At 42.9% G+C, this 15835-nt stretch overlaps 1 protein-coding gene across 1 annotated transcript; it reads right to left on the bottom strand.

Moving 5' to 3' along the window:
* Positions 1-430: 430 nt before the first annotated feature.
* LOC142567687 (uncharacterized) lies at positions 431-1474 on the bottom strand. Its single transcript, XM_075677856.1, has 2 exons — positions 1087-1474; positions 431-607 (listed from the first exon to the last, which is right to left on the bottom strand). Exons 1-2 carry the CDS (start codon positions 1274-1276, stop codon positions 471-473), a joined length of 327 nt encoding a protein of 108 aa, XP_075533971.1. The 5' UTR covers positions 1277-1474; the 3' UTR covers positions 431-470.
* Between the last annotated feature and the right edge of the window lie 14361 nt (positions 1475-15835).

Here is a 15835-nt window from a genome sequence, read left to right as displayed (position 1 = left end):
CTCAAAACATCATCCCAGCTTACCTGTGCGATAAACTAACGAAAAGCGGTTAATGTGAGAGAGTAAATTGATCTGTAAAGGATGTGTGCTACAGGTGTGGAGTGGTCAATAAGTTTAGAAGATTGATTAACAGAAATAAATATTGGAAGATGGTCGCTGAGGCAGTAGTTTATGACATCCCTATTGCAAAATCCAGTGCACTGGGACCCAGTGCGCCTGATTATGGGCCCAGTAAATGCTGGCATGCTGGGACACTGGCACACTGGGGTACTGGGATGCCAGCGCACTGGGATGCCGGCACACTGGGACGCCGGCACACTGGGACGCCCGCACACTTGGACGTTGGTGTGCTCAGCCATGGCATTTTAGCAAAGGCACATGGCTTGCACCCGCATCATGACAATGTATGAGAAATGACATCAATTTCTGAGGAAGTTATTTATTTGAAAAAAAGATTAAAATAGGCCGCTTCATGCCACAGCTTTTGCGCGCTGGCCTAGCCGAGCGCTCTCCGCAAACAGATCCCGGATGGCTTTCCGAGCGTGCGCCCGCCGCTTGCCTCCGGGGATGTCGCTGGGAGTTTCCACAATAAGCTTTTCCACTACATCTGAAAAATGTATGCACCAGATTACATTTAAAACACACATGACAATCAAGTAACTATATTGAAGTCTACATGCAAGCAGCCTTTGTAAAAGGAATTCTGCAATAGACCGTGCAACAAATTAAATGTCCCTATATAAGGCTACTTTCACCAAACCTTCACATTAAGCATGCAAAGATGTTCGAACCCTTCTTGTCGCTTATGCAATACCAGCAGTGAGCTCAACCATTGGACATAATTCAGAAAATTTAGTCACGTAGCAGTTTGCAAATTCTGCAAGCTTCTGCAAAAAACACACTTTTGTAATACACTGTGCAAGCACACTCTTTGGCTGCGAAAGCATGGTTGCATTTGCTAATAAAATATCTGGTCTCCACATCATATAACCAGTATGCAAATAACTGTTCCAGCTATTGTAAAGAACACGTTCATAGATACTGCAGACACTAAAAGGGGGCATGAATTTGTGCAGTGTTACTTACTCATTATGGCAGTCACCTTATTAGGCGTCGCCTGCTGCTTTCCAATGGCGTCGGAATTTTTCCAGCTGGAATGGCCTGTCAACGAGCGAATCTTCAGCTCGCTCACTGTCCAAAAAAAACGTGCCATTTCCCTGGCCACTTTCATCTCGTGGCCAGCCTTCATAATGTATACCAGCTTGTTTTCAGGCATAGTTAAGCCTGGCCCAAGGTGTACCTACAAGCATGAAAAAGTATGAAAACAAAGCACATTGTAAAATTTTTCAGTCAGGCAATAACAAGGGAAAACACAGCAGGGTGATAATCTCTCATTGACAGACTTAATTGTTTTTCCTTAATAGGAAAAATTTAAGTTGTGGGCTTTTATTGTTCCAAAGCAACACTATGAGGGATGAGGGATGCTGCAGTGAGGGCCAAATGAATTCTTATCACCTGCGGTTCTCTTATGTTAGCAAACGCTCATCTATTTGCATTAAGATATCTTCCTCAGAATGCAGCTGCCACTACTCAGGTACGGAACCTGCAGCCTCATGTTCAAGAGCAGAACACCCCCATTAGCCATGAGCCACCGTGAAGGGTCCTAATAAAAAATGTTTTCTAAACACAATTTCAGGTTGTCGCACTACTAATCATGATTTCTTTATGGTAGTTTTGATAAAAATATGGCAAGTTTGCTGTGCATAGTTTCTATATTAATTTTAAGTGCTAGAAAAAAAATATCAGCTGTGAGTTACTTTGCATCATGGACCATAAGAACTATGGCGAGTTAGCGCAAATCGACATAAAAATAAGGGGAGGAAGAGGCAAGGTAAGCGCTAACTATCAAGTGTTTATTGGGGACACAGGTACATTAAATGTATACCAAAAACCTACGAACATGCATTTACAAGCACGCATTACAGCACCTACATAATATTCTTTCAATAAACTGACTCTCCAAGAGAAAGAAAGTAACTGATGTGTTGCTGATACATGAAGCCCCAAGTTTCCTGATGTGAAAAGCTTCTGTTAATTCACCTACAGCTGCATCCTTACTTTGACCTATAATCCTGATCTGGTCTAGCCATGGCTCACACTGATGTGCTTGGCAGCGGGCAGGCAAATGCGTCCTGTCTAAATTTACTCTTCAAAGACAGCTTGTGTTCCCATGCAGGCTCATTTACGCAGCGCCAGTCTGGCAAACGTTGCTCTTACCGCAGGTAGCGGTATTCTGTACGTCAGGAGCTTGATGTGGGTGAGCTGGTGTAACATTTGAAGAAAAACAGCTCTAGAGAGATGAGGACGAAAAGAACATGTATTCAGTTGGAAGTTTAGTGCTGTCCATTGTACATGTTCTTCTTTTCGTCCTCATCTCTCTAGAGCTGTCTTTCTTCAAATGTTACACCAGCTCACCCACATCAAGCTCCTGCTGTACAGAATACCGCTACCTTGCGGTAAGAGCAACGCCTGCCAGACTGGCGCTACGTAAACGAGCTTGCATGGGAACACGAGCTGTTTTTAAAGAGTAAATTTAGACAGGACGCATTTGCCTGCCCACTGCCAAGCACATCAGTGTGAGCCATGGCTAGACCACATCAGGATTATAGGTCGAAGTAAGGATGCAGCTGTAGGTGAATTAACAGAAGCCGTTCACATCAGGAAACTTGTAGCTTCATGTATCAGCAACACATCAGTTACCTTCTTTCTCTTGGAGAGTCAGTTTATTTTTAAAAAATTATGTGGGTGCTGTAATGCGCGCTTGTAAATGCATGTTCGTAGGTTTGTGGTATACATTCAATGTACCTGTGTCCCCAATAAACACTTGAGAGTTAGCGCTCACCTTGCCTCTTCCTCCTCTTATTTTTATGCCGATTTGCGCTAACTGGCCATAGTTCTTATGGTTTGTAATACAGTATGAACCGACTAGACCAGCAACAAATGTAAGTGTGTTAGTTTCATGTTTACTTTGCAAGAAAATTTGCTCAGTGTGCATGAATTTGCTTTTCAATGCACCTTGAGAAACATGCAGAGTGCTTACACAAGACAACTGGCCAGCCAAAACACAACGAACAAAAATGTCAGTAAAAATAGAAATATAACCACAGTGAGCATCAGGCATAAATGTACATCTAAGCAAAGCTTAGAAACTACTAACTCGAAAAAGGTGACATGCATTGCTCCTCATACGTAAAACAAATAACCATGCCATAGCACTTACTACTAGGCAATTATTAAAAATATGAAACAATTAAATATAAAAAATCAAAGCACAGCATAAAGGAAGTGTCTAAGTCAAACTTACATTCCCATCTACCACTTCAAACAGCTTGGGCTCTTGAGGTGCGGAGCTTGATGCAGCAAGAGAACTGTCATCTGAAGAGGCAAATAATATTGTCACTGAATGTCCCACAAGAAAAAGTCAGCAATATTGAAGCAAATGTGAAGCACAATTAAAGCAGCAAACAGGTTACCCTAGATAAACATGCATTAATGGGACACTAATTATGCAATAGGTGGAATATTAGTTGAAAAATTAAGGTCAAAGTTCTAGTTTTCGGATTTCATGCTGCCGCCAGACTGGCAGTGTGACATCATTAATTTCGAAGCATACATTTTTGTTTTTCATATTTGGGCTTCGTTGCCTAACTGCCAGAAGCTTGCCATTTTCAATGCTTGGCTCCTTTAAAACACAATGTAGCCGATTTTTACCCACAAACAATTAACCATTGGGCTTAGCAGACACTCTGGTGCAGGAACTTTAAGGCATCATCGCTCACCTTCTCTTTTGCACATTTTCTGGCTTATCGAAATTAAGCCGTCTTCTGGAAGTAACCGAGGGCTTTTTGGGATTGTGGAAGAGTAATTTAGTAATGCAGGTGAAACCATTTTTATGTTAACTGTGGCTTAAAGGATGTATCAACAGAAAACTGGCAAACTTTGAAGCAGCTGGTAAAAAACAAAATGACTTTCTCCTCCTCCTAGATGAGATATGTTGAATTTTCTACAATAACGATCATTCAAACACAGTTTAAGCAAGTTATTCCACATACCAATATCAGCCTGGTCTGTCCTCCCCAGGTCCAGAAGCTCATCTTCCAGTGCATGGCTGTAACTGGCACCTGCAAATCACAATATTGCATCACAATTTCTAGTTTCATAAGCAATTTGGACTTTTTGCATAACTATGCCAGCAAAACATCATGCAATTGTCTGAACACATCTTTAATGAACTTCACAAAGCACCATGTAAATGAGTGCGGCAAATTAGTTCTAGGGAAGCCTGTGAGTTGGAGGAAAGTCTACAAGATGAAAAAATTGTCACTGACCTCAAGAACAACGACTTGGTCAGGCACGCACAAACAACGACAAAGTGAGGGGTAGGCAACACAAGCGCTTGTGTTTTCTACTCCTCACTTTGTCCTTGTTTGTGCATGCTTGACCGTGATCTGCTATGTCATCGACCTGACTGTAGCATGAAGCTATAAAGGAAACCCATACGAGTTTCTCAGAAAGAAAGCTTTGCAGTTGAAGAAAATCCCGGACAAGGACGAATTTTTCAACTGCAAAGCTCTGTTTAAGAAGCTCGTACGCGTTTCCTTTGTAGCTTCATACTACAGTCGAGTGGATGACAATTTTCCCCTTATACTATCAACAACACATACACAACTACTTTTCACTACTGCAATGAAGTCATAAAAGTAATCGTCAAGGATAACTGGGGGTGTAGCATATATATAAAGTTCTCTTTAAACCATAACATTTTGTTATAAAAGTGCATGAGTGTATCGACACACTACTTTTGTGGAGTTTCTAGATGAGGCAGACATACTTTGCTGTGAATAATGCACTTCAGAAAACTTATCAAAAATTCATGAAATTTGTTTAGAACCTTGAGGGCAGCAGTTTGTAGGGCAAATTTGGATGCAGTGACAACTTAATACAGCTACATTTTTTTTACATTGAGAATCATACTGAATTCTAGATACTTATCAAATTTGAATGCTTCATCAAGGCGATAATGGAACAAACACAGCGGGAGTACAGAAAAGGCAGCCTTATTTGCCGATGCACACAAACTTGAGTCTACGTGCCTTGTGCCTGCCATGCCTCACAAGGAATGGCGGTTTGCATCTACAATAGACGTGCGCCAGCGCCTGCTCGCACATAGATGTCTCAGCAGGCATCATTTCATATTGCTATCGACAGTGCTTCAAAATTCTTAAATATTTACCAAAGTAACTGTTTTAAATTTAGGGATGTAAAGTCCATGCGAGGAGGAAAGAAAAAGCACTTCCTCACGTGAACATTACCGTATAGTGCGAAATATAAGTCGACGTTTTTTCCAAAAAAATATTACTCAAAGGTCGCCCCTTGACTTATTATATATATATATATATATATATATATATATATATATATATATATATATATATATATATAAATATATATATATATATACACCGGCCCTTGGCACAACCTGAATAGTCATCTGGAAACATGTAGAAGCGCAGACTTTTCGGCATCCACATTTTTATCGCCTCCATGGTGACCGATGCGGCCCAACATTGACGCGGCCTATGCAGTTGGATCGACACCATCTTCCCTTTTTGTGCAGCAATCGTTCCTAGCATTGCTAATTTGCCGACAACCCACAAAATAAGTACTAGTACTCGACGTCAGATCACCACAGCATTTTAAAAAAAAGTGATCGAATATGCTGAAATGCATGGGAGCATGTCCGCCCAGCGGCACTTTGGCATTTTGGAAAAAAGCATCCAGTACTGGTGAACGCAGAAAGTCAAGCTGTCTGCCTGCAATGTGCGGAAGATGACCTTTCGCGGGTGTCACGCGGTGCACCTGGAGCTCAAAGACAAGGGGGCAGATTTCATCCACGAGCATCGTGCCAGATCCTTGCCAGTGACAGCAGAACTCATCCGCATCGAAGCTATCGAGATCACTTGAGAATCCGGACTGTCCAAGGAACAATTCAAAGGCTCCATTTACTGGGTTCGTCGCTTCACGCGACGCAAGGAATTCGCACTTCGACGGTGCACATCCATATGCCAGAAGATGCCGAGGCATACGAGGACAAGCTGGTCGAAGTCCAGCAGTATGTTTTCTGTCTCTGGCAGCAGCATGGGGACAGATCAGCAACGCGGACGAAACGCCGGTGTGGTTCGACATGCCGTCGTCCACCACAATGTGCAAACACGGCGCGAAGGATGTCAAGCTTCTTTCAACGAGGAATGAGCATTCGCGCTTCACGGTGATGCTCGCATGTGATGCAGACGGCAGAAAGCTGCCCCCATACATAATCTTCAAGAGGAAGACGCTCCCGAAAGAGGCTTTGCCACGGGATGTTGTCATTTGCGTGAGCGAAAAGGGCTATATGGACGAGGCCCTCATGCTCAATTGGATCAAGACCCTCTGGAATCGGCGACCCGGTGCACTCCTGCAGTGTCCGAGCATGCTCGTCTTGGTTGCCTTTCGCAAGCACTTGATCACAGGTGTGAAGCAGGCACTCCGCAACGGGAGGACAGAGTGCGCCGTCCTTCCGGGAGGTATGGCATCAGCACTTCAGCCACTGGACGTCGTGCTTAACATGCCCTTTAAAGACCGTGTTCGTGAACAGTATAATCAGTAGATGGCCGGCGCCAACGCGACGACCCCAACCAGCCGGCTCTCGCCACTGTGTCCACGTGAGTGTTGCAGGCTTGGCGCTCGCTGCCCGACGATATGGTGGTGCGGGCATTGAAGAGGTGTTGCATTAGCAACTCCTTGGATCGCACCAAGGAATACATGTTGTGGGTCGCAGCCAGTGAGAAGCAGTCTACGGACGAGAGTTCAGACAGCTCGAACGAATAAGCAGATGACTGGTCTAACGGCACCAGTAAATAAACGAAGTTTTGTGCCTTATAGTTTTTATGTTGACTTCTTCGCTTCAATGCAAGGGGGTCGACCAATGTTTCGCCCTAACCTATATTCCACATAATATGGTAATCAGCCTCCCTGAGAATTGATTTTAGCAAGGTGCTTGGCTAATATGGCAATTTAAGGCAGCCCGAGCACTAATATTTCCCTGCAACAGATCTCCATGCTCGCACGAGCCTTCAACACATACGAGCTATTCCGCATTATCTACGCATACTCAAGCTGCACGCAGCTTGAGTATGCGAAGGCACGCAGACTCAAGCTTGCATGCATTGTGTGGTTGGCAACTTCAGACATAAGTATAAGAAATTAGTCTTGCTTGGGTGCTGGTTATTGCACAGCACACATATCTAGCCAATCAGCACACAAATTAGCCAATCAAAGCTGAAATTTAGGCAAGTTTGTGAGAATGCATATTTGACTTCAAGCGCAAAAAAACAGGGCGGGGGGAAGAAAGGAAGAACAGACGGGATGAGCACTTGTCCTATGTGGTTTTCCTTTCTTCTGTCCCTATTTATTTGCACTTGAAGTATGCACATACTTTAGACACATTTATAACAAACTGCAGGATGCACACAAATGTGGTCATTATATCGAATATTTAAATATTCTGAAAGATGTATGTCTTTGCTTATTGCAAATTGTCAACTATGCCAGTGGACTGTAAAGCAAAATGAGAAGAAATGTTCTCCAATAACTGTACAAAACAGCAATGCATGCAGTGCAGCATTATATTTACTGTTAATAGCACATTTCTATTGCAGTAGTGTAAAATGTCCAATCTTATTAAATCTGAAAGGCAGTGCAACTTCCCAATGCAACTTAGGAGTACTTCAGCAGATCGGTTTACAGAAAGATAATAAAAAAAACATTGCCTAAGCAACATACCCACAAAATAAATTATATATGTAAAAATTACCTTAATATGGCAACAGACTTCAACTTGTAGTACTTTTTGATATTGTTCCCAATACACTAGATAAATGAATGTGGTAAATCAGTTCTGGGGAAGCCTGCAAGTTTATAGAGCACGACTCTGCAGAAAGAATTTCCACTATCATGCAAATTCTTTTTGAGGGAACTGCAAGCGTCACGTCATTGTTAGGCCAGAGAAGGTTCTTGTCCAGCTGAATAACTCCTTGACACGTGCTAGAAACTGCCAAATGGAACAAACATGGGCAAGTTATGGTTGCAGCATTTTATATGCTTTAAATATATTTCAATGACGATTTGAGCAATGCACAGGGTCATCCATTCTTAGCACGCACACAGCGCAGCATGGCCGTGCGCCACGGACCGCCAGCACGAACGGCTTGGCCGCCCATCGAAGCAAAGCGGCGCAGGTGCACAGGGGCTTGGAGGTAGGGCTTCATGTCCTGTGTAGTATTCTAAAGCATGGTAAGCTCCCTCGCTTCAGCAGACGACGCAATGCCCCACCTCCAAGCCCCTGTGCGCTTGCTCCACTTAGTTTTGATGCGCGGCCAAGTGGTGCACGCTGACGCTTTGCGCAGCGCGGTCACGCTGCGCCGTGTTCATACCAAGAGTGGACGACCCTGTACATATTACAATGATTATAATTAGGGTTCTGTACGTTTGGTGTAAGATGAAATGAAGAGAAAAGTATGGCATACTTTCTGGAGAACAAGAACTGAAAGCAAGGAATACTGATTATGGACAGTGTTGTGCTGGTTTAAGATAGTGTGAAATTTGTCAACAGTCTCCAAAAAATAGTGTTTTGATTTAGAATGGCCTTCTTTCCTAGTCAGATGTGCAAAAGGGCTAGTTGTATAATCCCAGTTCACAGCTAACAAAAATATAGTGCAGCCCATTTAACATTTCATAAACAAAATGTATGCACATATCCCATGGAATGAAACTTCACAAATACCATAAAAAGTGTGTAAAGACACACTCGTAATGAGTATTACAAGGGTTCACTTGCCTTCCACTGAACCCTCCGCCAACACTTCGTATGACTGTGGTGGACCACCTAAAACAAAAATATAGCAGTATGAGAAACATTCTGCTGTACCTCCTGCATGATCTTTATCTGGACGAAAAAGAACAAAACAAAGCAAATCCTGCAAAAAAAGTCTTAAATTTCACATAAAACTTCTACTAGGGGTGCTTGAAGCATTACAAAAGATGCTGCCAGAGGAACTATCATCTGTAATTGACTTAATTAAGTAAATATTCACAAATCACTCTAACACCCTTGGAAGTCATCATTACATTAGTTATTTGCAGCAATGCAGATATTTCTGTACAATCAGCCAAACAATTGACAACAAGCGAGTGCTGCCCGATGATAACTGCTTTGTTCCAAACTCACGTGGAGCTTTCGCATAGGCATGGAAAGGTTAAAAATTTTGTGCAAGTATATGAAATGCTGCAAATTCACTGACTGGCATGCAGCTCTCACCAAACATTTGTGGCAGTAGGCTAAAACTTTGCAAGTTGGTCCAGTGCTTTGTAATGGACAATGTAGAAAAAGTAAAGAGACGAATGACTATAACCACAGGGGTAGCATCCACTTCAGAGAACAGCTCAGCAGACAAATGTTGTGATGGCACCAATTAAGTGTGCGTGCACCTACACTAGATTTTTCTTTGCACTGCACCGCAGCAAAAGCATGGATCATTAAAATGGCAAGCATTCACCCGATGTTGTTATCTGACTGATTGTACTTAGTAAGTCCAGTAAAAAGGTGCTGGCTCCCCGTAACCGAGAGTAGATGTAAGCATGAACCAGCTACCGGCAAATCAGATGGGTTGGAGTAATTACGACGATTACTCACAGCCATCTGAGGCGTGCCGGTCACTGTCGGCCTGGTCACTCAGCACGTTGCCAGCCCTTGCAGGAGGCGGCACAAAACCCGTGCCACGGAAATCATAGAACACTAGCCATGAAAAGAGCACAAGCAACCCTGTTTCAGCGCAAACGATGACAATCAAGTGTATGGTGCACTGTATCTGCCTTTTTGAACATCGCTATTATGACAATGAAGTGTATGGTGCACTGTATCTGCCTTTTTGAACATCGCTATTCGAAATGATAAATTAAACTTCAGCGTACAAGAAGTTACAGCTTGATCGAGTGGTATTATGAACAAACATTAGGAAGAAGTCAGAAGCAATATTTTTAAAGGGCAGTAATTAGCATATGTAATGTGGTCCTGTACAAGAGGTTGGGGACCAGAGACCATAAGTTTAGACTGGGGCGAAACTGAGTTTCGACTGAAGCGAATTCTGGCATTGTTTCGTTTCTCGAAACAGTGTGTTGGTTGTGCAGTTAACTCGACCCTATCATTGAATGCCAGTGAGCCATTGCAATGTTGTTGGCTCTTGAAAAGCGCGCCACTGTTCCAGCAGTTTATTTTCCTTTTTTTCCTCGCTGTGCGTGACACCACCTAGGGACAACGCAGAGAAACTAATAGTTACAAATTGTAGTATTCTGCAAGCAGATGACAAACGAGTGAAGTAGACTTCTGGGGAGTTCACCACTTGCAGATTGGCTGCTCTCTCCGCCCCGTTATCGCAAATTCTGCATACTGCCACTTTGTGACGTTGCAGCGACCAAACAGAATGCGTATCGAACAAAGATCTTCGATCGCGCACCATATGTTCTCGTTTCATTCTTGCCCCATTCTCGTCTCATTCTCATCTTGAGTGCCCGGATAACAGCTCGATTTTGGCTCAAGGTCTCTTGAAGGTCGCGGACAACGGGAGCTAACAGCATTTTATGCTTTAAAAAATGTCTACAAGGAAGCTGTTCCAAAGTGGTCAAGACAAACCACTCACACCTTTTCCAAGGCAATGTAATAACTAGGTGCACCTGTACATATCAACAATGAAGACAATATCATAGCAATTAATTCTAGTACCTGTGCGTTGCAAGAATAAGATAAATACACTGCCAACAACATGCAACATTTTGTTACATCTTGTGCGTATGTTAGAGTAACATCTTCCCATACGTCGAAGTTAAATAGTATTTCTCGCTGAATATCTGTCACATGAAGCCACACAGATGTAAATTACTTGCAATCAACTAAGCGGTCAAACGTTTCGTGAAGTTATCATGCGAAAAAAAAGTAAATTTTATGAAGTTATTTAGGTTAAATAAAAAGCAAATTTTTTAACGTATTCTTAACAATTGCAGCTTAAAGGGCCCCTCACCAAGTCCAATCGATAATTTTCTTTGTGCACTGCAAGTAGCGGGGCGCCTAGGGAAGGGCTCACTGCCAACGTAAGCACTCTCTCCTTCTGCTATGTCTGATGCCCACAGGTGACTTTTGTTACCTGCCAACTCCCTCACTGGAGCCAAGGGACCTTGTCCCATTTACGTCACAAGCACTGCCTCCATTTTTTTCCCCTTCCACTTTTCGCTGTGTGGCATACTACCAGTGGCAGCATTGCGCTAGGCAAAATACCAAGGTCATAAGCCATAATTGGTGACGTTGCAGGCAGTGCATCTTACATAGAGGCATTTGTGCATGTAACCTTGACTCTGTCGCTGGAAGCAGAGCTCACCTGAAAAAAAGGGCATGCAAGCTTTTCTGTGACGTTTATGCTGTTACACCGTGTAGCTTTCAATATTTTGCAGACAGTTTCCACAGAGTGATCTATGCGTCACACTTGTCTGTTCAAAATGCCTAACCCTTGTGAGGGGCCCTTTAAAGAATGCCACGTCTGGAACAGGAAAACCAAGTGAGAGAGAGCTGATGAGCAAACCTGGGGATACATCTGGCACCAAGATTTCATCAACAACCTCTTTTGCGATTGTGGCTGTCTGGGCAGTGGGAGCAATTTCTGCATGAAAAGCAATTACTGTTATAAAACACCAGCTAAGAAAATAGCATTAAAAAACAAGGAAAAGCCAGACATTCTTTTGCCAATGGCTGCAAATAATGCACAACATGGTGCAGCAAAATCCTTATATGTGCTCGTGCCTGTGAACATAGCTGTGGCTAAGATGCATACGTGGCTCCTGTGCCACTCATGGTGCTTACAATAATGAAGAACAGAAGCTCCCACCTTCCAAAGCTGTATGCTCCGAACACAGATAATGAGCCCCGCAGTCATGCATTCAGTGTACACAGTATACTTTTGATAAGCCTTACATAACCTGCAATGTTGATTTAGCTGCTACATGCACATATACCACAATATTGCAAGAAGTGAGGTAATATTGGGCCAGGAAGTGACAGCATGTCAGGTATAAATGATCGGCCATGAACTCAGTTTGGAAAATCAGGTGCACACTATGAGCCTACCACAACTTAAAAGAGTACTGGTACAATACTTTTGCATCCTGTTTTCCATGCTTCATTAGATAACTGCTGAACTGAGAAACATAGTATGGCAAAAGAATTCCCTAAAAGCACAAAGAATTGCTAATTATATCCTCTTCCAATGCTATGATCAGTTGGCCTAAGGTTTTTTTACAAGGGTTCCTCTACATGTCACGCATATCAGAGGCAATGCTCACATGGTATCACAAGCTGCTGACATACAAATGAGCCTGATGATTCAGTGTTCAAAAGCCACAAAATAACCGTGTTGCCGCAAGCTGGAAGCACACCACGTGGCCTATTCTTTCCACTTGTTCACATTCAACATGTAATAATAAAAGCTTGGCCCTCTACTGTCTCTTAGAATGTGCAGTGCCCTTTGCCCTTGAGGCCTTCGGTAACTTATTCCTCGTCGTCTAAAGCTTTCTCACCTGGAAAAGCTTTCACAACTCTATAACATTGTGCTTTTACCACTGCACCATACCACTCATCAGTGATAACACATGCACATAACCACAATTTGCACATGTAGTGAAGCTAGGAGGAATGAAAGAATTGGAAGAGAGCACCATAGGATAAAATTGCAGCCAAAAAAAGTTGACTCAACAAGTGATCTCGTCAAGACAGTTTTTACTGTCTTTCACTGCCGCACTAACTGCACTCTTCTGAAAATAAAATGAGTGTGATAGTAACTGCACTGTTGCACAATGGCTATTAAATGCACAAGCCAGCATAAGCTAACCAAGTTGCATAAGCATGTTGCAAAGAAGTAATCACAGGGCAGTTACCAAAGCCCCCAAACACATGTACAGGCACCGACAAAAGTGGTAAACTCCACACAACGGGAGCCGCAGCAACGGCAAACTGCATCGCAACGCCATCTACAGGCAGCATCTGGGATCGAGACAGCCAATAGGTGCCCTTTATTATCTGCAGGCATGTAGCTTGACTCGTTTCAATGTTTCGTGCTTCAGCTCGCCAAAATACCGAGCGACGCCGCTGAAGTATACCACTTTTGTCGGCGCCTGTATGTTCACAGTATACTTTTGATAAGCCTTACATAACCTGCAATGTTGATTTAGCTGCTACATGCACATATACCACAATATTGCAAGAAGTGAGGTAATATTGGGCCAGGAAGTGACAGCATGTCAGGTATAAATGATCGGCCATGAACTCAGTTTGGAAAATCAGGTGCACACTATGAGCCTACCACAACTTAAAAGAGTACTGGTACAATACTTTTGCATCCTGTTTTCCATGCTTCATTAGATAACTGCTGAACTGAGAAACATAGTATGGCAAAAGAATTCCCTAAAAGCACAAAGAATTGCTAATTATATCCTCTTCCAATGCTATGATCAGTTGGCCTAAGGTTTTTTTACAAGGGTTCCTCTACATGTCACGCATATCAGAGGCAATGCTCACATGGTATCACAAGCTGCTGACATACAAATGAGCCTGATGATTCAGTGTTCAAAAGCCACAAAATAACCGTGTTGCCGCAAGCTGGAAGCACACCACGTGGCCTATTCTTTCCACTTGTTCACATTCAACATGTAATAATAAAAGCTTGGCCCTCTACTGTCTCTTAGAATGTGCAGTGCCCTTTGCCCTTGAGGCCTTCGGTAACTTATTCCTCGTCGTCTAAAGCTTTCTCACCTGGAAAAGCTTTCACAACTCTATAACATTGTGCTTTTACCACTGCACCATACCACTCATCAGTGATAACACATGCACATAACCACAATTTGCACATGTAGTGAAGCTAGGAGGAATGAAAGAATTGGAAGAGAGCACCATAGGATAAAATTGCAGCCAAAAAAAGTTGACTCAACAAGTGATCTCGTCAAGACAGTTTTTACTGTCTTTCACTGCCGCACTAACTGCACTCTTCTGAAAATAAAATGAGTGTGATAGTAACTGCACTGTTGCACAATGGCTATTAAATGCACAAGCCAGCATAAGCTAACCAAGTTGCATAAGCATGTTGCAAAGAAGTAATCACAGGGCAGTTACCAAAGCCCCCAAACACATGTACAGGCACCGACAAAAGTGGTAAACTCCACACAACGGGAGCCGCAGCAACGGCAAACTGCATCGCAACGCCATCTACAGGCAGCATCTGGGATCGAGACAGCCAATAGGTGCCCTTTATTATCTGCAGGCATGTAGCTTGACTCGTTTCAATGTTTCGTGCTTCAGCTCGCCAAAATACCGAGCGACGCCGCTGAAGTATACCACTTTTGTCGGCGCCTGTATGTTGATTAGGACCTACCACGAGCCAAGCATACAATGCCAAGTCTGCTGAGCGCAGGGTCATGCGGTAGGCCAAGAGAAAGAAAGGGAAGGGTATGGATCCAAGAATAATTGGTTTACAAAGGCCAGCTATGCAATGTGACATTTCCTCCTAGTTTATTTCCTTTCTCTGTGTAGAGAAGCCCTTGCAAACGAATGGTATGCAAATAAGCTGTACTCTATATGGTACCAATCTAAATTCATTGCATTAAAAGGTGGTATAATTCATGATTTATTGCATGTTTGAGAAACTGAGGCCTTATTATAGGGTTGGCAGCTTTAAGAATAGATTTTTAATAATTGTGTCAGTGCACCTTTAAGACAAAACATAGAAGCTTCTGTATTATACTTGGCTCATAAATATGCACCCATTTATTGATTGTATGACACTCTACAGTGCATGCCTATGTAGCTGCACGTATGTTTCTTACTTGGTTTGTCTCTATTCACTCTCCTTTTGATCCCCAGCTTTTACTGCTTTCATTGAATACTGAAACATGTTATCGCTGTTGCGTGGCACTTATTAGGCATTCTCAGCTTCTGTGTTAAAAAATAATGAATTTAAGGAGCTCACTTCAAAAAGTCCTGCTACACGAACATGAGTTAGAATTGTATAAGCGCACTGAAATTGAGGACTAGCAATTGCACAGACAAGCGCTAACTTCAACATTTAAGGCTTTATTGGTTGGCTGCAGCAGGCATAATAAAATGCACTTTGTAAACTAGAGATCGTGTTGTGCATCATACTGCACTTTCATGCGGAAAGTTCTAGGTAGGCCATATGGAACACTGCCTAAAAGACAAACTGAGAAACCACAGCAACAACATAAGAAAGCATGCGGTGGTTGGTTGGCTCTGTTGCAAGACATGTGGCAGTGAGCCGTTGTTTAACAAAGGCTTTGATGTGCCGAGACACAGAGATGGACTCACTAGGCTGGTCATTGAAGTAGCCCGAACAGCAAGCCTAATGATAAATGCGTGAGCATGCCTTCGCTTGCTTTGTCAAGAACTGTTTTTTCTGAACGCGATTTTGATTGGGCATTGCATTTTTGTTTGCAAGTGAGCATGCTTTGCATGCCTGTATGTGCATCTGTTTCCAATAAAGTGACTCTTGAAGTCTGTGTTTGTGTCCACTAATCTGTTCTCGGTCATTTCACATACCAGCAAACGTCAACACTCATCACAAACACGAGCTTACAACTTACCAATCTTGTTGAGGAGGGCATCCGTCAGCCTTCTTGACCGCTCTCG

This window comes from Dermacentor variabilis, unplaced genomic scaffold, assembly GCF_050947875.1.
Source record: "Dermacentor variabilis isolate Ectoservices unplaced genomic scaffold, ASM5094787v1 scaffold_14, whole genome shotgun sequence".
In the NCBI taxonomy this organism is placed as follows: domain Eukaryota; kingdom Metazoa; phylum Arthropoda; class Arachnida; order Ixodida; family Ixodidae; genus Dermacentor; species Dermacentor variabilis.
This window is presented reverse-complemented; position numbering and strand designations above follow the sequence as displayed.